General features: G+C 62.9%; 1 protein-coding gene across 1 annotated transcript; it reads right to left on the bottom strand.

The window, feature by feature from the left end:
* Positions 1-5012: 5012 nt before the first annotated feature.
* Positions 5013-12618, bottom strand: COMP (cartilage oligomeric matrix protein). The gene is made up of 19 exons (XM_028087106.2): positions 12519-12618; positions 12188-12273; positions 11745-11796; positions 11106-11275; positions 10276-10413; positions 9916-9990; positions 9663-9821; positions 9449-9553; positions 9254-9361; positions 8890-9049; positions 8260-8378; positions 8001-8053; positions 7716-7897; positions 7397-7575; positions 7237-7285; positions 6691-6887; positions 5880-6052; positions 5277-5416; positions 5013-5191 (listed from the first exon to the last, which is right to left on the bottom strand). The coding sequence occupies exons 1-19, from the start codon at positions 12595-12597 to the stop codon at positions 5145-5147; spliced, it is 2271 nt and encodes a 756-aa protein (XP_027942907.1). The 5' UTR covers positions 12598-12618; the 3' UTR covers positions 5013-5144.
* Positions 12619-14554: the final 1936 nt, after the last annotated feature.

Raw genomic sequence — 14554 nt, 5'->3', positions numbered from 1 at the left:
TGAAGGGGCCTGCCAGGGGATGCATGTGGAGACGGGTTATTTCTGCGGGTTGTTTTCGTCTCTCAACTTGTTTTCATCTTTTTTTCTCTGTACCGTGGTCACTGTTACTGTTATTTAAAGAACGGGGTGGGGAGGGGGCGGCCAGGGCATTCTTTGTTGTGTTTTTGTTTGTTTGTTTCTTTTGGTTTGTATTTACACTTTGGTTGTAGACGAGTAGCTGACTCCTTCAATCTAACACTTGCCTGAGAGCATGTTTTTATTCCAGATATCCCATGTTATATATTTTTTAAGCTAACTGGAAGCAGGCTGCTGCCTGCCGGGTCTGAGCTGAGTCTCCGGCCGCTTTTGCTCAGGCCCGTGCTATCTCGAAATGGAAGGGCTGAGTGAGGGCGGGTTGGGCCTGGTAGGGTCTCTGGCAGAAGCTCGAGGTGGCCGGGGGTGCTGCGCCCTCCAGCCACATGTCAGACTCCCAGGAAGGAGCCACGGCTTTTATTAAGGGTCCCTCGAAGACCCACCTCTGCCTGGTCATCCTCAAGGTGCCTGCCGGTCCTCAGGGAGGGCTAGTCCCAGACCCCGAGGCTGGCGGCAGCGGCAGCCCCTCTGCCCTGACGCACCCCAGCGATGAGGTGCCCCCTCGCCCCGAGACCCAGCTGACATTCGTCCCCACCAGCCGCCCCTCTCACGGCCCCTCCGGGCAGGGCTGGCTCCGGAGGAAAGAGCGCAGTGTGCATTGTAGCGGCGGCGTTCCGGGAGGCTGAGGTGACCATCGGGGCTCGGACCGTGCTGGGCACTGTCCCTGTGTCCTCCAGGCCCTGGGAGGGGGTGACAGGGGTGTCTTTGTTTTCGGTCAGCTGCTCTGAGATGGGAACTTCTGTTTCGGTCCCTCCGAAGCCGCCGCATCTTGAGCGCGCGGCCTGCAGGCCGGGCCAGCCCCTGCCGCGCGGTGCGTGTCTCTCCGTGTGGTGTCGCGGCCACTGCCTCTAGGTCTCACGAGCCCTCGGCTCTGTCCGTGTGGGAGCCAGATTTCATCCTAGCGACGTCCCTCCCGCTCATCCCCCCGGGCCGGGCTCGTAGCACCTGGCCAAGCAACTGGGCGGCCACAGGCGTGAGAAGGCCCCCGCCTCAGTCAGGTGGCCCCTGCTGCCTGTGTCTGGGCTGGGGGACACGGGGTCAGTCCGTCCAGGTCGAGGGCCCAGCCTCTCACTGAGGCAGGGGCTGGGAGCAAAGAGTGAGACTTTTGTTTTGTTTTGTTTTTTTAAAGAAAAAACTACATGTACATAGAAGAGTTTGATTACCATTAGACTTGTGTGTAGAACTTTTTAAAAAATGGCCTTAATAAAATTACAAGCAACCTTCCTGGATGCAATTTTCAAACGAGGCATTGGGGACCCCCATGAGGGAGCCTCGTCAGCCCCTACTTCCCGTCTGCTTGGCGCCCGGTTCTCAGTGCAGATGGGCAGGAGAGGGAGGGTGTCCACCCCTGCAGCCTGTGTCCAGCATCCCCTTGGCTGGGGGGCACAGGTGACATTGTATTTATGTGGCCACTTTGGCCCAGGAGGGGCATAGGTGCAGTTTTCCCAGGGAGGGGGTCCCAGCCAGGAGCCAGTGGCCAGGCGTCCCTGGGTCCTCAAAAGGGTTCACACCCCTGCCTGGGCCTGGGCAGGCCTCCTGAGGTCTGCAACAGGGGATTTTGCTTATTTCCTAAATACTGCTTCTCTACTAAGTATTCTTGAATTGCCAAGATTTCCTGAAACAGGACAGCCTAAGGGAACCAGCCCTTTTACTTGTGATGTGAAAATACTGTGATTTCAGACGAGCCGCGCCGTGAGGGCTGGGCCGGGGGCCCGGAATATTGTACATAGACCCACCGCCTGTGTCCTCGCTCGCTCACTCGCTCGGGACAGGCCTGGATGCTCAGCCCGTGTGAAGTCGGAGGCCAAGCCAGTCTGTCCCGCTGCCGCTGCCCCCTGAGTTCTCCCGACTTCAGTCCCCTCAGCTGTGGGAACTTCTGCCCCGGGAACAAGCTGAACAGTGTTCCCACCTGCCTCAGTTTCGCCTCTGCCCCCCAAGCCCCCAGGACAGTGAGTTGTTTACCCCCAGGGAGGTTTGTGGGCCAAAGTAGAGCCTGGGATCAGCCCTTCTCTGTCCTCAGAGAAGAGGGCTTGTGTCCCTGCTCCCTCGACACCCACCCATCAGTCACCCCCCTCCCCCCCAGTGTCCAGGGCTGACGTGGGGGAGGAGAAGGGGTCTTGTTCGGGCTCGTATTCCCCGTCACAGGTACCCATGCCAGCCTCCATCCCCACTGAGTCCTTGCCAGGGGGAGGATAGTCAGCGTTCTTCAGGACATCCTGCAGCCCCCTCCCTGTTCTTCCCACGCACCCTGCTTCCTCCCGACACTCTTCTGGGCAGGAAGGGTTGGGGGGTGCCAACCCCTTGGGGCAAGGGACGCTGAGACCCTCCGTGGAAAGCTCAGGAGGCAGGTTGACCCTTCAGCAAAATTTAGGGGCCCACAGCTGACAGCATCCAAAAACTGTCTATGCTCCCCTGTGGGGGACAAGCCAGAGCAGAAGGGGCCCTAATTGGGGTGAGTCCAACCCCCCCTGCCACTGTGGCCCTTTCCCCAGCCACACCTCCACGCAGACCTCCCTGCTGGCTTCTGAGCCACCTGCCTGCCCCGGGGGTGTGCCTTGAGGGCAGGGGTCCTGCCTTTGCAGCCTCTTTCTGGACTCGTCTATTTGTGGGTGTCAGGGGCTGGGAAGAAGGGTTCTGCTGTCTGTGTGTTTGGCCTGATTTCTTTGGGTGGCTGAGGTCCCCTGAGGATGCCTAGCCCGGTGGGCCCTGTTGTGAGGCCCATGTGTCATAGCGGGGCAGGCAAGGACGGGTGTCCAACACCAGGAGACCCCTACGTGGAGGGTGAGAAGGCTCCGCGTCCATCCAGTTGTGCAGGGGTGGAGGTCCGGTTCGCGGGCTGTGTGCCAGGTGCTAGCTGCGGCCCGGTCAGGCAGGACGGGAGATGATGCCAGGACTATGGGGAGCTGAGCTGCCTTCTCCCCCATCCAGCATCCTGGGCCTGATGAGCCCCCATGAGGGACTGTCCTTGGGCCCTCAGGGGAGCTGAGGACACACGGGAATGTGCCCCCCCTCCCCAGGCCTCCACATCTCAGCCAACCCTGAGCTGGTTCATAACCAAACATCCTTCCAGACTCCCACCCCCCGGATGGATTCTGGGTTTTCTGCATTTCCAAAGAAGGCATCCCCACTCCTGGGTACAGGCTGGGTGTGGTAAGGCCTGGTGGTATTGGGGGGCCCTCCACCCCCCACCCCGCTCCTGACAAAGCAACAGCAGCACCCATCACCCTCCCTGGGTTCTGATGGAGCTGTAGTTAAGAGGCCGCAGAGGGTGTGGGGGCTGCAAGGTCAAGGGTACCCCGTGCCCCTGGTCTTGGCCCATCACTCCTGCAGGTGGCGCTCCAGGTAAGGGGCTTTGGCCACCTGAGCCCTTCCCACTTGGCTTGCAGAGCTGCGGGTGGGGGTGGGGGGGTTCTGTGTTCTTTGCCCACTGCTGGAGGCCTGCCTGGGGTGAGTGGGCAGCTGGGTCTGTTGCTGCCCCACCTCCTGGGGGTTCCTGGGACATTCCCCCATCAGGCCCTGCCCAGCCAGAGCTGACTCTCTGTTCTTGGTTTCTCTTGGCCTTTGGCCTCCAGGGGTGTCCTGGTTGGGTGGGGCTCAGGCACCTCTCATCACCCTCCGTGTGCCACATTCTCTCCGAAGCGGCCACTCCCCAGGAGGGAGGTGGGGTGACCCGCACCTTCAGGCCTGGGCGCTGGAGTACTCTGAGAGGTATAGGGGAGGGGAGGGTAACGGGAAAAAGACCCCTGTGACCCAGGCCTCAGTTTCCCTCCATCACTGGCTCAGACCCCATGGGTCTTGGGGCCTCAGGCTCCTCCCTGGTAGGGTCAGGGGTAGGGGCTGGACATGAGAGTGATGCTGGCTCAGACGGTTCTCCCTGTCTTCTGCCCTCTTGGCCAGCCCTCCACACCCTGTCCCAGGATGCCAGGGACACATGGTACCTGCAGGGGAGGGGTGTTGCCAGGGGAGGGTTCTGGAGCTTGGGGGCAGTCAATGCCCAACCCATCCTAGCCCATCACTTCTGACCTCTTGCCCACTCGGGACAGGTGGACACAGGTGTGGCCTTTGCCACTAGGCCCCGAGAGGAGGGCTTTGGCAGCCAAGGTCCACCGGCCCCTCTGTGCCCCACCATAGGAAACTGCCCCCCAGGGGGCCGGGCGGGCCCACTGATATATGCAAACCGCTGGTCCGAGCCCTGCTCCGCCTGTGTTTTTCTGTCCCCAGGCTGGCTCTGCCCCCGCCCCCCCCCCCAGCATGTACACTCTGCTGTGGATGTCCCGTGGGCCGTGGGTTGGGTGCCCATGGCGGGTGGGGGCGGGCGGCTCAGGGCGCACTCGGCCGGCCCCTGCCCATCCTCTCTGGCGTGGCCGCTTTTGTCTTTGTACCTTTGCATCCTTTGTAATGAAACATAATAAAAATCCAATGTTTTCGTCTCTGCCTCCTCCCCTTTTTTCCTGCTCCTCCTCCCCACAACGGGGTTGGAACATGGGCCTAGTGGGATATGCCACGTGGGAGCCACACACAGGCACCCCCCCCCCACACACACACACATGAATATGGACGCACAGGCATGAGCCCCTCATCCCCACCCCTAGCCAGGTAGTTGGGTCTAATGTCCGGAAGGGCAAGGACCCGCCCCCCAGGATCCTGGAGCAGGCACTCGGTGGTGGGATCCAGGCCCATGACCTCAAGTGGGTAGGATGCAGCAGCAGGCCTGGGGCCTCCCACATCAGGGTTGGACACTCCTAGTCAGGTTGCTGGGCCCTAGCCAGTCAGGAAGGGAGTCAGTGGCAGGCCTGGGTCTGGGGTCCTTTCCCAGCGCTCCTGCAGAGGCCCCACTCCACCTGCAGCAGAGACCGCAGCCAACCACTCCACCACGCACACTTTATTCTGTCCTCTCTCAGCCCCTCTAGGGCAGCCACCCCCTGGAGCCGGGTGTTGAGTTCCCTGCTTGTCGCAGTGAGGGTGGCCACGATGGTGGCCATCTTCCAGCAGTGGGTCCCCACCCCCATCCCCTAGGCCTGCAGCAGCCTCTGAGTCTCGTAGTCCTCCGGGATGGTGTCTGCGGAGAAAGGGCAAGCAAGCGAGAAGGGGTGAGCTGGCGCAGGACGAACTCCCCACCCCCCCTGGCGGGACGCTCCCCTCACCATTGCATCGGTAGCGCAGATTGGCCCAGATGATGTTCTCTTGGGAGAAGCAGAAGACGCCCAGGCGGCCACCCCTCATGGTTGTGTCCAGGACCACGTTGCTGTCAGCCACCAGCTCAGGACCCTCATAGAACCGCACTCTGTGAGGAGGATGGGACGGTGAGGCAGGGCCCTGGGCTAGGCCCTCCCTTCTGAGACCTTGGCGTCTGCCTTGGAAGATGGGTCCCCTCCTGTCTGGGAGTGGGGGCCATGTGTTCCCCCCCCTGCCTGGGCCACACACAAGGCAGGTAGGGCTCCTGAGCTGAGCCTCAGTTTCCCTGCATGAGAGGATGGACGCAGCAGGTGCTAAGCAGAGTGCCTGGACTTGCCGGCAGTGCAGAGTGGGGACTGAGAAACCGGGTGTGAGTAGGACCCCACCTTCTATCTGAGGACCTGCTGTGTCCTGGGTCTTAGGAGGAGTGTCACGTCCCAGAGCCAGACAGTTAATCTAACTGCCCGTATCATTCCCATTTTACAGATAAGGGGACTGAGGCCCCCTGAACTGCCAGGGGCCAGGACAGAGCAAGGGAATCCTGGCCCATTGGCAAGGGGTGGGGTCCCCACCTGATGTAGCCCACTTGGGGCCGGTGCTGCAGGAACCAGCGGTAGGAGGTCTTGTCCTTCCAGCCCACATTGCGGGGGTCCTTCCACAGCAGTCGCACCTGTGATGCTGTGTCCCCTGTGTGCCAGAGTGCATTCCGCAGCTGCTCCCCAGGGCCTGTGGAGGACTTCACGGCCTGCCAAGCCCGGGGACGGGGGAACAGAGTCAGAGACCGCACAGGCTGCCGGAGGCCCCCAGAACCCTGCCTGCTGGGATGGCACAGGTGGGGAGCTGCAGGTCTTGGCAGTGGTGGGAGGCCTTAGGGTGCCTGGATGGGAGACCTGCAAGGAAGCTTTCTTGAGGGTCACATGGAGATTTGTAGGGGCGATTTGGAGGGCCGGGATGGTCCGGGATCCCATGAGAGGATTTGGGAGTCCATGGACAGGTTGGGGTTCTGAGAGGATTTGGACGGGTCTGCAAGAGGACTTGGTGACCTATAGAAAGGCTTGGGGGTCCATGGGATAAACGGGGGGCTAGAGGATTTGGGGAATTTACTACAGGGTTTCAGTGACATACTGGGGTCTAGAGGTTCTGCAGGAAGATTTGGAATCTGAGGGAAAGTTTAGGGCTCCATGAGGAGGTTTTGGGGCCTAGAGGAAGACTGGGGGCCCCGAGGGAGTGTGTGAGGGCCTGTGGGATCCAGGGGAGGGCTGGGAGGACTCTGAGATCCATAGAATGATGCTGGGGAGCTGTAAAGGCTTTGGGAGTCCGCAGAAGGATTTGGGGCCTCCTAGAGGGCCCAGGGACCTAGAGGTCAGGTAGGGCCACAGACACCTTTAGCTGAATGCCCGGTTCAGCTACCGCGCGGAAGGGATTCGCCTGCCAGTATGTCTGCTCCATCTGCTTCCACATAACCACATAAAAGCTGGAGCTGTCCTGGTAGCCAAAGATGAAGCCTGCGTAGTCGTCATCCGTGACCGTGTTCACGTGGAACGTGCCTTCGAAGTCCACGCCATTGAAGGCCGTGTAACCTGGGGGAAGGGACGCTAGCCTTACCGCCACCGGAGCCCGGGCACCCCCCCCCACCCGCCCCTCTGGGGTCCAAACTGCCTCCTAGGCCCAGATCCCCACCCACAGGCCCGCTCCATCCCCACCACCCCCCACCCCCGAGGCCAGCCATGACCACTCCCATGAGCCTGCCAACCGCCTAGGGCCACGCTCCTTCAGAGTCCAGAACCGTCCGGCCCCGGAGCCCAGTCCCAACCCGGCTCTGCCTTTCCTGCGTTGAGACCCGCCCCTGGCCCCGCCCCGCCCCGGCCCTCCTCTGACCCCGCCCCCTTTTCAGCTCGCTGCACCGCCTTGCCCCACTCCTTGTCTCACCCACAGCCAGGCCAGGGTCGCTGTTCATCGTCTGCACGATCTCCATACCCTGAAGGGGTCAAAGGAAGAAGGGCCTCAGGCTGGCCGCGTGGGCCCTCGGTTCCCCCGCCCCCAGCTTAGGACCCTCTCCCACCACCTTCCGCCGGGGCCCGGTCCCAACCTGGTTGAGCACCACCCAATTGGGATCTATTTGTGCGTCGCCCTCGGGGTCCAGTACGACAGTCTGGAAGGCCCGGAAGTCGGTGAGGGTGACCTCGGCGTTCTCCGGGCACACATCGATCTTGTCCACCACCTTGTCCGCGTCGAAGTCGCCCTGGCACGCGTCGCCCACTCCGTCCCCTGAGAGACCCGAGCGGTGGGGTCAGCGCCAGCCCCGCCCAAGACCTAGTCACGCCCACATCTGCTATCGGTCCCGCCCACACCTGCCAAGGTCTCCACACCAGCCGTAATCCCACCACAGGCCCCGCCCCCTGCCTTACTGTCTAAGTCTTCCTGGTTTGGGTTGGGCACCAGGCGACAGTTGTCCCGACTGTCGGGGACCCCGTCGTTGTCGTCATCCTCGTCGCAGGCGTCACCCTGGCCATCGTGGTCTGAGTCCTGCTGGGCACTGTTTGGTACTGTGGGGCAGTTGTCCCGTGAGTCCTGGTGCCCATCCCCATCCCTAGAATTGGTGGGTGGGACACAGAGACGGTGAGATTTCCCAGAGTGCTGGGTCGGCGCCGCCCACCCTCGGTCCCCACTCGCACCCCAGATGGCATCCTTACTGGTCTTGGTCGCTGTCGCAAGCGTCTCCCACAAAGTCGTGGTCTACATCCCTCTGGGGAGGAAGGAGTCCGAAATCAGGGCAGGGAAATTCAGAAGGCTCCCACCCACCCCCACCCCCGTTCCAGAGCCAAGGTCATCCTGACCCCACGGAACACCCTCCCGCCCCACACACCGCGCTTAGACTAGGTTTCCGTCTCCTTAACTAGTCTAGAGCTCATCTCAGGGATTTGACCCAGCTGGGGTGTGGCCCGCGCTCACCTGCTCTGGGTTGCTTTTCTGGGGACAGTTGTCGCAGGCATCCCCTACACCATCACCATCACTGTCCTTCTGGTCTGAGTTGGGCACCCTTGGGCAGTTGTCCACCGTATTTCGGATCCCTGCGAGAAGCAGGGGGACAGCACAGGATCCCAAGATGGGGGCGGGGACAGGCTGACCAGCAAGGCAGATGCAAACCACGCCTCTCCAGATACGAAGTTAAATCAAGTGCTCCTGCACTGGCCCAAGCCTCAGAGACTTAATGATGGCCGGCGGGTGAGGGGACTGGCTCTCACAGGGCAAGCTCAGGGGGACCCTCCGCTGGCACTGTGAATGTAAAACTGGCACCTCCCTGGCACTAAACCCCAAGCTCACGTCTCTGTGCTCCTACTTAATCCCTGCGGCATCCGACACAGGACCCACCTTCCCCTCCTCCGAATGTTCCTGCCTTTTACCCTCTGCGTCGTGTCCCGGCTTGCATCTTTGCGCCCACCAGAGCACAATCGTGGTGCCTGGAGCCCAGGGGAGCTCACCCGCTGCGGCTTCCAGAACAAGCCGAGCTTCGCCCCCAGGCAAGCCCCGCCCCTCGCTGCCGGCCCTGCCCTCTTCCCTCCCCTCTGCCGCTGCGCTCACGGTCGCCGTCGATGTCGTCGTCGCAGGCGTCGCCTTTGCCGTCCTGATCTGTGTCCTTTTGGTCGTCGTTCTTCTGGGACCGGCAGTTGTCGCAAGCGTCACCCCACTTGTCACCGTCCGCATTGCGCTGGTCCGGGTTCCGCACCAGCTTACAGTTGTCCTGGGGGACAGGGCCGGGTGGAGGGGGGGTAAGCCTCGAGGGGCAAACGTCACTCCCCAGACCAGCCCATCTCCGAGGCCCCGCCCCCTCCGCGGAGACACCCTCATCCCTCCTGGACCCCCGAGTCCACATCCTCTGAGGTCACTTCCCTCACCCAAGCCACACCCCCACCCAGCTTTGCCTAGGACCCGACGTTGGCCCCACCTGCTCGTTGAGGACCCCGTCCCCATCGGCATCCGGATCGCAGGCGTCTCCGATGCCGTCGCGATCCACGTCCTCTTGCCCTGAGTTGGGCACCGTCACACAGTTGTCCTAGGGGCGGGCACAGCGGGCATGAGGGGCGTGGTCGGGGAGCCCCGCCCATCGCCGTCCAGTTCACGCCCTTGAGACCCCGCCCACCTTTCGGCACTGGCGTTCTGAGCATCGAAGCTTCTCGTCAGGGAAGCCGTCTAGGTCCGTGTCTCGGCCGCAGAGGAGCCCGTTGCCTGCCCAGCCAACGGCGCACTGCGGGTGAGGTAGTGAGTAGGTGCCCCGGCGTGATCGCCACCCATCCCACCCCACCTCACCCCCTTCATACCCATGCCACGCCCCTCCCCTGCTCGCCCGCACTCACCACGCACGATCGCGAGCCATCGCGTTCCAGGACGCAGTCGGCCTTCTCGTGGCACGGGCTGGGCGTGCCGTCCGGGCAGAAGCGCTGTGAGCGCCGCTTGCAGCCAGATGTCTGGTCGCCCACGAAGCCGGGCTGGCAAGGGCCGCACTGGAAGGAGCCCTGGGCCCGGGCCGCGGGCAGTGAGCTTGGGCTGCCTGCCACTTCTCACCCACCCCCAGTGTCTCGATCCTTACCCACTCCTCCCGGGCCTTACCCGGGTGTTGACGCACACGGAGTTGGGGACACAGTTATGCTGCCCGGTCTCACACTCGTTAATGTCCGTGCAAACCTGGATGGCAGGGAGCGCAGAGGTCACCGCCCACACGCACAAACCCTCGGGCCTCCCACCCGGTTCACGTCTCCTCTGCATCCTGCCTCTCCCCTCCAGTCCTCCCCCAGCCTCAACCATCCTGATGAGGACCCTTCCCCTATCCCTCCCCGAGGCCCCGGTCCCCCACCCCTTCCCGCTGAAGCGAGGGAGGAAAATGGCCGCAAGGTTGGAGGGCCAGTTTATTGAACAAAACGAGCGCCCCCCCCAATTCCCTCCTGGCGCCCACCCCTCCATGGCCCTCACCTGCTTGTTGGCCTTGGCGAAGGCCAGCCCCACGCCCTCGTGAGCGGGGCCACTGTACCCGGGCGGGCAAGCCTCGCAGCGGAAGCCGGGGCTGGTGTTGATGCAGCGGACGCGAGGAAAGCAGGGATGGGCGTTGCACTGGGGGAGGAAGGGCCCCGGAGGGTCAGAGGATGCAGGAGGTGGGCCCCGTCGAGAGTGGCACCTCAGGATTTTTGGGGCTTGAACTTAGAAAATTCAGGGGCCATCAGCCAGCACTTGGGGAGGGGGGTGCCTTGCGGGGCAGAGGCCATCGTCCCAGGGGTCAGACGCGACTTTGCCTTGATGGGGCTAGGGGAGCGACCTGGCGGAGAGAGGGGAGTGTCTGGAGGGGGCTGTTCCCGGGAGCCGAAGAGCTGGGTGGTCAAGGGTGGGGGAAGGAATTGCGAGGGCGGGCGTCCCCAGCAGAGGGGGGTAGTGGTCGTCGGGGCGTGCGTGCCCTGCAGGGGACGCGTCGTCCGGGCGGGGGCCTCGCGGTGGTGGAAGCGCCGCTGGGGCTTGTGAGGCCCAGAGGTGAGGGGGGTCGTCGGGGAGGACCACTCTCTGCCGTAGCAGAGTGGTCGGGGCGGGCGTCACTGGCTACGGAGGGGGTTGGTGGGACCGGAGTCACTGATGGTGAAGGAAGTGGTCGGGGTGAGGGCCCCCCGCCGGCAAGGTCGTCCGGACGTGCGCCCCCAGAGGTGAAGGGGTCCTCCGGGTGAGGACCCTCAGCGGGGGAGGAGATTGTTGGGGAGGTGGGCAGTTGTGGGGGCAGGCGTTAGGGGGATCGTCGGGGCGCTGGGGGGCGAGGGCACCTCGTTGACGTCGACGCAGTGCGAGCCATTGCCAGTGAAGCCCGCGGGGCAAGGTCCGCAGCGCGCGCCGCTTGCCGTCTGAGTGCAGACCACGCCCGGGTAGCAGAAGCCGGGCGCGCACTGGGACAGGGGCCGCACGCTCAGACCCGGGGTGCGCGCCGGCTGCATCCCTGCGGGGAGTGAAGTAGGCCGGGTCAGGGCCACGCCGGCGGGGGGGGCGGGGCAGAGTCTATTGGGACCACGCCCCGTCCTGGGGGCCACCCCCCTGGGGGCGTGGCGAGGTCCCGGGCTTTCTGGGACCCCGCCCCGGACCACGCTCCCCGCCCGCCAGGTTTTCTCAGTCACTGTATCTCCGCGCGCGCGTCCGTTTTCTGCTTCTGCCTCAGCGTCTCTGCATCTCCCTGCATCTCTCGCACGGCTTCTGCTTCTTTTCGTGTGTCCACCATCTCCCTTCCCATAGTCTCTGTCTCCCCTCCTTGTTCGTCTCTCTCCATCCCTCATCCAATCTCTCCATCTCGGTCAGCCTCCGTCTCTTCCTGTCTCTTTTGCTCCCGGTCTTTCCTTCGCTGTCTCTGTCTGTCTCCCCATCTCTTCTCCAGCTCCCGCCTGCCGCCTCTCTGCCGCCCGAGCGGCGCTCACCGCACGCATCACACTCCATCACTGTGTTTTTCAGAAACGTGATCTCCTTGACCTGCGGTGCAGGGGGGATGGGATGTAGTCCGCGGGGCGCCATCCCTCTCTTCCTCCCTCGGGTCTCCCCTCCCCCTCCCCCAGACTCCCTTCGCACAGGCCCACTCACTCCCCTCGGATCCGCCCCCCCCACCCCGTACTCCCTATCCTCCCTGCCCCCCCCCCCCTTCCCTGGGACTTTAACCCCTCACGGACCCCTGTCTTCTCCCGCGGAACCTTCTGCCCCTGGGAGTCCCCTTTCCCTCTTTTCTACAACTTCCTCCCCGGATCTTCGTACCCAGAACCCTCTCCCTCTCCACCGGGACCTCCTTCTCCCATCCTCCTCGCCCCCCTCCTCTTCCACGCCTCTCTCCCCTCCTCCGCGCTCCCTGTCTCCGCGCCCTGGTCCGCACCTGCTGCCGCAACAGCTCCCGCACATCCTGCAACGCGGCGTTGGTCTCCTGAAGTTCCCGAAGCATCTGCGGGCCCAGATCTTCACCTGCGCCGACAGGAGGCGCTGATGGGGCGTCGGGGTTTGGGGACCCCCACCACCAGTCCTCACGGCGTCGCGGCAGGGACCCGGGACGCCCTCATTCCTTGAACGTCCGCCCCGCTGCCTGCTTTCTCCGTCCTGCACGTCCCGGTGAACAGTCCCCGAGCGCCTGGGAGCCGCGACCCCAGGCCTCACGGGTCCTCCGGTATGGTTGGGGGTCGAGGCCACGCGTGGGGGAAGGGGCGGCTTACCCAGTGGTAGCTGGCCCTGACCCGACGCGCCGAGGGCGGCCAGGGTGAGCAGGAGAACGCAGGCGGCGGCAGGAACCATGGCGGCGGTGGGGAGCTGAACTGCAGCTGGCTCTCTGCTGCCCACGAGACCCGCGGGGCCTATTTATCGCCGCGGCGCAGCCGGCTCCCGGGACGGCCCACCCGCGGCCCTGCCCAGCGTCCAGCCGCAAGGTAAACAGATGGCGCTGGTCTCTGCATTCAAGGCCCCGCCCGGTGTTGCTGAACCTGGACACAGAGGGGAAACTGAGTCACAGGGGAACCTGAGTGTAGAGGTCGGTGGGGCAGGGTGTCAGGTGGGACCACCCTCCAGCCCTCTTTAACTTATTTACTGAGTGCCTGCTGTATGCCAGGAGTGGGACATGGCTGAGTACGAGGCGATCCCCGTGGCCCCTCCCCTCAGCTCACACTCGGGGAAACAGAGTCAAGAGAGGCTAAAGGTTAGCCTCCACCACCCCCCTCCAGTCTACTTTAAAGTCAGGCTGACTGGCCCTCCACTCCTTCCTCACTTGCTTCAAAATGTGGCAAATGACATCTCTCTGTGCTTCAGTTTCCTCCCCTGCACAAGGGAGGTAATAAGTATCATTGTTAATGATTATCATTATTACAGGAAAATGGGGAGTCAAGTGAGAGCGGGGACTCTCGGGTTCCCTGCCCAGGTCTAGAGGGTTGCAAGTGCCTCCCCGATCGGCTTTATGGACTGCCCTCTGTGGTTCTCTGGCTGGTGAGTGGTGGGTAGGGACAGCCTGGCCGGGAGCCCGCCCAGTTTCCCAGTCTGTGTAATGGGCTGTGTGGGGGTCCATCCTCAGCAGGGGAGTGCACAAATTCAAGGGCTCCGGCAGGAGGAGGTCTGTGGGGGGGGTGGCCAGGGCTTCTGTTTGTGGAGACTTCGCCATACCTTCCGAGCTGCGCTCCAGCTGCTGTGGGCACAGCCTGTAATAAAAATAAAAATTACTGCTAATCAGGAAAATCGTCCCTCCCAGCGCAGCCTCAGCCTCGCTCCTGAGCTACAAAACACCTCAGCTTTCTGGAGTTAACCCTCTCCACCCCACCCTCCAAGTGCTCGAAGCCTCTATGGTCTAGGTCAGGAATCGGAGGCCCAGAAAGGGGAAGTGGCTAGCCTAAGGCCACCGCAAGGGGCAAGGGTGAAGTCAGAGTAGGGTCATAGCCAGATCCGTTCTCCTGGGAGGCTGCAGAGAAGTCATCGACGGCTTCTCAGAGGAGATGGAAAGGAAACCTCAAGGAAAGGAAGGACTCAGATCAGCAGAGGAAGCACCTATGGCTTGGAGGTGGGGAAATTTCAGACACATTGATTTATTCCACAAACACACACTGAGCACCTACTATGTGTCATGTCCTTAGGCCAGACTCTTGACCCAGGATGAACAAGCCAGACTGGGCTCCTCCCTCGAGGGGAGCCCAGGTTGGTGGGGAGGCAGCTGCATAATCACCCAAAGGGGCCAGAGCTGTGATGGGGATACACAGGCAGTGGTGGGAGCTCCCAAGGAGGTGCCTGACCTAGCCTGGGGTGGGGTGGGGTGGGGTTGGGGGGAATCTGGATAGGCTTTTCAGAGGAGGGGGGAGCACTAAATTTGGACCAGGAAGGTGAGGAGGACATGGTCAGGCAAAAAGATGGTGGTAGGCCTTCCAGGCAGAGGAGCAGAATATGCAAAGGCCCTGAGACAGAAATGAGCCTGGTCTGTTAGAAGGAATGATCTCAGCGTGGAGAGATGTTGGGGCTCAGGAGATGCAGTACCAGTGGTGCGGAGCTCAGGCTGTCTTCTAGGGCAATAGGGAGCTGCAGAGGGTGAGTAGGAGGGGGCGGCCCTGGCGGGGAGGCTGGGTGGGAGCAGTCAGCCCCAACCTGGGCATTTCTAGTGAAGCCTGCGCCCTGACGGTGCCCACCTTGCCTGCTGCCTGTGGGCGGGCCATGAGCTCACCTCCTGTTTTCCTTGGCGCCCAGCACACCTGGGGGCCGCTCCCGGCTGGCACTGGAGTTC

The sequence above is a fragment of the Eumetopias jubatus genome, unplaced genomic scaffold, assembly GCF_037043125.1.
Source record: "Eumetopias jubatus isolate StellerSeaLion01/CBP00866 unplaced genomic scaffold, mEumJub1_p1.0 scaffold_1, whole genome shotgun sequence".
In the NCBI taxonomy this organism is placed as follows: Eukaryota; Metazoa; Chordata; class Mammalia; order Carnivora; family Otariidae; genus Eumetopias; species Eumetopias jubatus.
The sequence above is the reverse complement of the archived record's forward strand: the minus strand, read 5'-3'. Positions and strand labels throughout refer to the sequence as shown.